Genomic DNA, 6,267 nt, shown 5'->3' with positions numbered 1-6,267 from the left:
ATGAGAGTGGAGAACCCTAAATTAGTGGTTGAACCTGGTGCTGGAAGGACTGGTAAGCTAGCTATGGTAGCGTACCAATTTCAACACTTTACAGTCGCTAACAAAATCGGCTCCCCTTAAAACTCATTGTGAATGTTTCAACCCCTGGTTCGCTAGACAGGGATTACAAGCACCTTACCAGAGGAAGCTAGATGAGCTTCGAACTCTGGGCCCGCTTATCTCGCCAATGACGTGTGTGTATTACTAGACAGCTGACTAATGAATGTCTAACTCCTTTAGACATTCGAATAAGGCTGAGCGTCGTGGCAGGCAGCTGATCGTGGCATCAACCATACTCTATAGCAAACCATTTATACGCATAGGACCAGATCACATCACACATTCCTTGAATTTCCATCCTCCCAAACATGGGTCTACGCAAATTCTTCAGGAAGAAGGCTCATAGCACGGACGACGGCGAGGCTGCGACAACCAAAAACACGAATGTCATAGCTGATGAGGCTCCCGACATCCCACTTGGCTTAGATGTGTTGGTCGAAGGAGTCGATCCGGTAGTGGAGTATATCTCGCGGGAAGACTTTCACTCGTTAATAGCTAATTCTCGTCCTGGGATATAGTATCGTCGCAATACACGGCCTCAATGGTCACCGAGAAAAGACCTGGACGGCGGGGAACCAAGTAAACTGGTTACGAGACGCGAACATGCTATCGAGCATTATACCGAATACTAGAATAATGAGCTGGGGCTACGATGCCAATACACACAGCACAAAGGAATTATCGGCGATGTATCTCTATGATCATGTACAGAATCTGGTATCAGATCTAAGCCTTTATAGAAGAAGTGATAAGGTAGGGAATCCGATAAAACTATTGACTCTTAGGCTTCGGGCGGCTAATAACTATAATAGACGAATATACGGCCCATTATTTTCGTTGCCCACAGTCTCGGGGGGATAGTTCTCAAGAGCGTAAGGATTATTTTTCCAACCCTACCTATAAGCCTAACAAGAACAGGCGCTCATACACTCCGACTCCATGCGGTCCGGCCATCTGTATCATTACAGATCTATTAAGACGTCTATATATGGAATCATATTCATGGGTACTTCTTATTAAGGAGGCGAGGGAGTAGCATGGGGCAAGAGACTCGTCGATATAGCCTCGATTTTTGTCAAAACAAACGATAAGCTTCTCAATATTCTTGAAAAAGACTCGGAGATTCTATAGTAGCAGCTTAGTCAGTACAACTCTATTAGCGGTGATTTCGAGACGAAGTTTGCATACGAGGCCAAAGCCACACTACTAGCTTTGGGTAAGGCCATGATCGTCGTTCCAAAGTCCTCTACTGTAGTTCCAGGCCAAGTAGATGCCGAGCCGATTGCTATTATGGATAATCATATTAATATGGTCAAGTTTGCCGGGCAAAGCAACGAATTCAAGAAGGTAGCCAGTTATCTGAAGCTAATAGTGGATAAGGCACCTGCAAAGGTGCAGAAAAACTGGTTGACTGAGAGTGGTATCAAAGCTAGTAAGTGATATACAGATAGTTTAGGTATATTCTCTGGCTATTAAGGTATATATCGTATCAAGGGCTTTTGTATAGTCTACCTCTTTTTATTAAAGAAATAATATTATATTTAAACATGCTAAAAGCTGATTATACCGTAGCTCGGGCTGGCAGTCTCAAACCATCCTTCGATATTGACTTTGATCTAACAGGTGTGCCGAAGGCAAGTGCCTTTATTGGACGCAGGTCAGACTTGGACTCGGTAGAAAGGCAGTTGGCCCCAGGAGAAGTACAGGACCGCCGTAAGATATGTATAATTCATGGGCTGGGGGGCATGGGTAAGACTCAGCTAGCCATTAAATATGCAAGGCTATACAAAGATCTATATATATCCTTCTTTTGGATAGACGGGAAAACAGAGGAGTCCCTGCTTCAGAGCCTGCTACATAGAGCTTTACGTCTTCCTAAGGACCAGATGGCTAATATGAATATACAGAAAATAAGAGGCCTAGAGGAGTCTAGGAAGGCAGTGCAAGAAGTCTTGAAATGGTTTGCTCTCAAGGGTAATACGCAGTGGCTTTTGGCTTTTGACAATATTGACAAGACGTCCTATAAAGAAGAGGCTAATCGGCATACCGGAATGTCATTATATAATATTATATAATACTTCCCAGGAGGCGATACTGGATCTATTATCGTTATAACTCGGCTTCAGCGCCTCGTTTCGCTTAGAAGCCCGGTTTACTTGCAGAAACTTGGCATTATCGACGGTTTGTTACTCCTCGAGAACCATACGAGGCACAGTTTGAGGCTTAGCAATAGACAAGTGACTTCGGAGAATTCATCAGGGATTAAGGATTGGGATCCCGGTTAGCCCCTCACTCTATACTATTTGCCAAAAGTGCAGCGAGAAGTGTAATCCAATACCTCTTTTCTTTTTAGCTAATACCTCTAAGATGCAGTTAATCTTGTCAAACGACTAGGTTATCTCCCGCTAGCTTTAGTCTTCGCTGGCTCCTATACCTCCAAGATAACTATCGTCAAGTATCTCGAGCTATATAGCAAATCATGGTACGAACTCCATAGACAAATGAAGAGGCGGGATAATTATCCTGAGCGGATAATTATCACGATATGGCAAATCTCGTTTAATGAGGTAGAGCGTCGAGATACAAGAGTGGCAAAGCTATTACAACTATGGGGTTATCTGAATAATCAAGAGCTTTGGTATCAATTACTTAAGTGGCCGGGATGGGAGAATAATCGGCCGGACTGGCTACAACAGATCGCAGGTACTGAGATCAGCTTCCTAGCAGCAGTGGGCATTCTTTTGGATTTCTCGCTTGTGGAACAGAATAACAACAGTGATAGCTATTCAATACATGCGGTGGTCCATGATTGGATCCAAGCGTCAGTCAACACAAGGACCGATGATGTCTTTTTACAGACAGCAATAACAACTATTGGCCTTGCGATTCCACAAGAGGAGTCAAGAGACTTTGCAACTATACAACGACGACTTTTACCGCAGGTTGCCCAATTACTACAGTATTGGAAATTTGCAACCGCGACTCCGGACTTTACAGATACTGCTGTATATCTAAGTAGTCTTCACATGTTAGGAGATCTATGTGCAGATCAGGGCAAGCTCGACGAGGCCGAGCAGATGTACCAGCGGGCGCTGCAAGGCTTCGAGAAGGCATGGGGGCCAGAGCACACGTCGACGCTCGCCACAGTTAACAACCTCGGGATCCTCTATAAAACCCAGGGCAAGCTCGACGAGGCCGAGCAGATGTTCTAGCGGGCGTAGCGTAGCTAATCTTTACAGTAGTTATTTGCTTTCGATTTTATAACCTGCTCCTTTATATTTTATATTATTTTAATAACTTTAATAGAGAGGGGCCTGGGGGAGGTGAACTTTATATACTAGTTATTAAATAGCCTAGAACATTCTAGAGCCTTTACTTTTATCCCTCTAACTTAGTACTGTCACACGTTACTTATAACATGATGCGGCACGTGATCTTGCTCGCCGGAGCTACTGCAGGTGGCTCAAGCAGAGGCATTGTGGAAGCTGCTTACTGCTCGCTAAAGACCTTGTAAATATCTAGCCTCTTCTGATAAGGCTCTCAGATATCCCTGTTTAGCGAGCGAGGCTGAATCTTTTACAGTGAGTTTGAGGGGGAAGCCGATTTCGTTAGCGACTGTAAAGCAAAGGAGAAATTCTTAAAAATTTAAAATAATATATAATTATAAAATAAATAATATAATGATTCTTATTAGGAGACCGCGACTTCCTCGAACTTTCTGTTTAAATAAGAGCTCCGGAAATGAGAGCTGCCTCAAAATGGCACTAAATATAACAATGTTATAGTAAAAGGCGAATTGCGTGTCGCTATTTTCTAGTTAACTATTTTAAGTAGGCTCCACTTCCAGATGCTTGTGGCTGTATACCCCTGCCCAGTTGTACTTCAAGTACCACCGCTTATTGTCGGAGCTAGTTTGTCATTGCAGAACGGAGCTAATTCTTGCCCATGAATGGCTAAAGGCAACTTGTGCGTGAGCACGCTCTATTATACGTTGCCATAAGCTTTTTTCACGTAATCTATAGGCAAGATATGCCTCTGGAGTCCTGAATCCTATAGTCCTAGAGTCTTGAATAAAGTCCTGAATGCCTTTAGGCCTTAGGCATGAAAAAGGCACGTATCCAGTTAACTAATCGCTTAGTAATAATCTGGAACTACTAATACGAGACGCGACATCTTTTCTACGCAAAATTACACCAGAAACGCGACCTAATCAACAAAGACCACGAAGACTGTTTCCCTGATCTGCCACGAATACTATTCCCAAATCCTCCAAAAAGGCAACGACTCCAACGAAGTTAGTACGAAGGAACGTGTTATTCGAGAATCCGGATAACTTCATTAATAATGCCAACGAACGTAACTCGTACAGGCATGGTATATGAGATGGAAAACAATAGTATTAAAGTGAGACGACGAATTAAGGATGGCCGGGTACATATTAATCAGCTTATCCTCGCTGCCGGTATAACCCGTTCTAAAATACGGAGAATTTTGAGCATAAGCGGAATTCCTACTATAGGTAGCAAATATGGTGGGACTTGGGTTGAGATTAAGAAAGCTCGAGACATTTGCGAGACATTTGAAGTTGCAGAAGTCTTCCAACCTCTATTCAAATCCGACTTAGGTCAGCTTAAAAGAATAGTGGGCGGGAAGCTGCTCTCAGAAGAGGTATTAGAATCCCAATCCGATTCAGTCGAACTTCACAGAACTCCACTAGCTATCGATATCGACGGACTTATCAAACAAGCCCAAAGCCAGCGTCATTAATTACAGATACCAAGATATGCGAAACTCGACATAGGAACTATTAAACGTAGGTACCAATGTCGGCTATCCACCACTTGTACGGAGCAATTTATGAAAGGAAATCAGCTAAAGGTATGAAATACTTGTATTTTAGGGCACGAAAGCTAATTAATTCTTTAGAGCCACCAAAACGAGACACATAGTCTAATTATTGTATCCTTCTCAGTCAGGCTCAATTTCGGGGACACATTTTCCCTCGATAAAAAAATCAGTCTCTACTACCTTATTCATATTCACTTAAATGGTAAGGATTCTACCTTTTTTATTTTGATTAAAACCTAATAATAAGAGTAGAATGTTACGATTGCGAGCGTATATTCGGTTCCCAAGTAGACTTAAGTCGTCATGTTAATAGGTGCATTATAACTCCCTATTATTCCCGTGCGATTACCCCAAATGCAATAGAAGACAGGACCTATTTAAGCGTAAAGATCACTATAGAGATTACCTTCGCAAGGTCCATAAAGAGGACATGAGGCACTCGCATTGGAGATGTCAGAAGTGTCTCGAACGCAACTATACCCAACCACAAGACTGGAAATCTGAAAGCTGGATTTGTTGCAGCTGTGGGAAATGCATGCGCGGTTGAGAGGGCCCAGAGCCGACGCCTTCCGTCCCAGATACACAGTTGGAAAGCAGAATAGAGGCCACGGCCTGCAATACCGAACTTCGAAAAGAGAACAGAAGGTGACTGGGAGCCTTCCTTTCTTTCCGACGAGGCCATATAAGTAGGGTATCGGGAAGTATACTTTGTTTGACTTTACCTTGGTATATTCGGATATGGTCTTACTGCGTGGCTTCTCTTACATGCCCTTATATGATTGTTTTATCCTACTTTAGCGGAAGGAGGGGTGTGCGGAGGCGGCATTCGGTGGAATACATTAACTTCGCCTTGCTGGAAGATAATAGGGCAGGGTTTAAGGCATGCCTCTCCTTTAGCTCTACGTGACGTTTTGGAACTGCTGTATTGCATACCTGGTATTCGTTGATGGAAATGGTCTTTATAGCTCTTTATATTGGTCACATATGTAATTTATAAAGCACTGCTGAACTTTACTCATTAAACTAAAGCCTTTATTGTGTCTCATCAAATTTTTGCGTCGAAAGAATCTGCAAATAAAGCGAGCTGGTAGATTTCTTCCAGGCTTGTACTAATCGTGACAACAGAGATAGGCCTTGGAACTGTTGCCTATAATCTCGGCTTCGAGTTGGGCCACGTAGACATTGGAAGTTCTTCACGAAAAGGAAGTGCATAAGAGGTTGAAGTTGAAAGCATTACTGAATTCGATTGTTCCTGCCATGGGCTGAAGACAACTCATCTCTAGTTTTTTAGTTAATTATTCATATCGGCTTTGTTAGGGC

The 6,267-nt window shown here is 43.0% G+C and overlaps 3 protein-coding genes across 3 annotated transcripts; all 3 read left to right on the top strand.

Annotated features, from left to right (window-relative positions):
- Nucleotides 1-340: 340 nt before the first annotated feature.
- On the top strand, nt 341-1,446 carry K444DRAFT_575474 (uncharacterized protein). Its single transcript, XM_024877477.1, has 4 exons — nt 341-559; nt 618-852; nt 912-971; nt 1,018-1,446. Exons 1-4 carry the CDS (start codon nt 408-410, stop codon nt 1,117-1,119), a joined length of 549 nt encoding a protein of 182 aa, XP_024727025.1. The 5' UTR covers nt 341-407; the 3' UTR covers nt 1,120-1,446.
- K444DRAFT_546626 (uncharacterized protein) lies at nt 1,120-1,539 on the top strand (the record flags this gene model as incomplete). The annotated part of the gene is given in 2 exon segments (XM_024876240.1): nt 1,120-1,229; nt 1,242-1,539. Coding segments are annotated over 2 exon segments (408 nt in total), but the record flags the coding sequence as incomplete, so codon positions are not given.
- A 2,904-nt stretch (nt 1,540-4,443) lies between these two features.
- K444DRAFT_637544 (uncharacterized protein) lies at nt 4,444-4,866 on the top strand (the record flags this gene model as incomplete). The annotated part of the gene is made up of 1 exon (XM_024884136.1): nt 4,444-4,866. One exon carries the CDS (start codon nt 4,444-4,446, stop codon nt 4,864-4,866), a length of 423 nt encoding a protein of 140 aa, XP_024727023.1.
- Nucleotides 4,867-6,267: the final 1,401 nt, after the last annotated feature.

The sequence above is a fragment of the Hyaloscypha bicolor genome, assembly GCF_002865645.1.
Source record: "Hyaloscypha bicolor E unplaced genomic scaffold K444scaffold_183, whole genome shotgun sequence".
Taxonomy (NCBI): domain Eukaryota; kingdom Fungi; phylum Ascomycota; class Leotiomycetes; order Helotiales; family Hyaloscyphaceae; genus Hyaloscypha; species Hyaloscypha bicolor.
Note: the sequence above shows the minus strand (reverse complement) of the source record. Positions and strands in the feature narration are given on the sequence as shown.

Bases quoted from the DNA above. Each gene is read 5' to 3' on its own strand.
- K444DRAFT_575474 (XM_024877477.1), top strand. From the start codon at position 408: ATGGGTCTACGCAAATTCTTCAGGAAGAAGGCTCATAGCACGGACGAC. The intron at 560-617 runs GTATATCTCGCG...CCTGGGATATAG, and splicing joins GGAGTCGATCCGGTAGTGGA to TATCGTCGCAATACACGGCC. The intron at 853-911 runs GTAGGGAATCCG...TAACTATAATAG, and splicing joins TTTATAGAAGAAGTGATAAG to ACGAATATACGGCCCATTAT.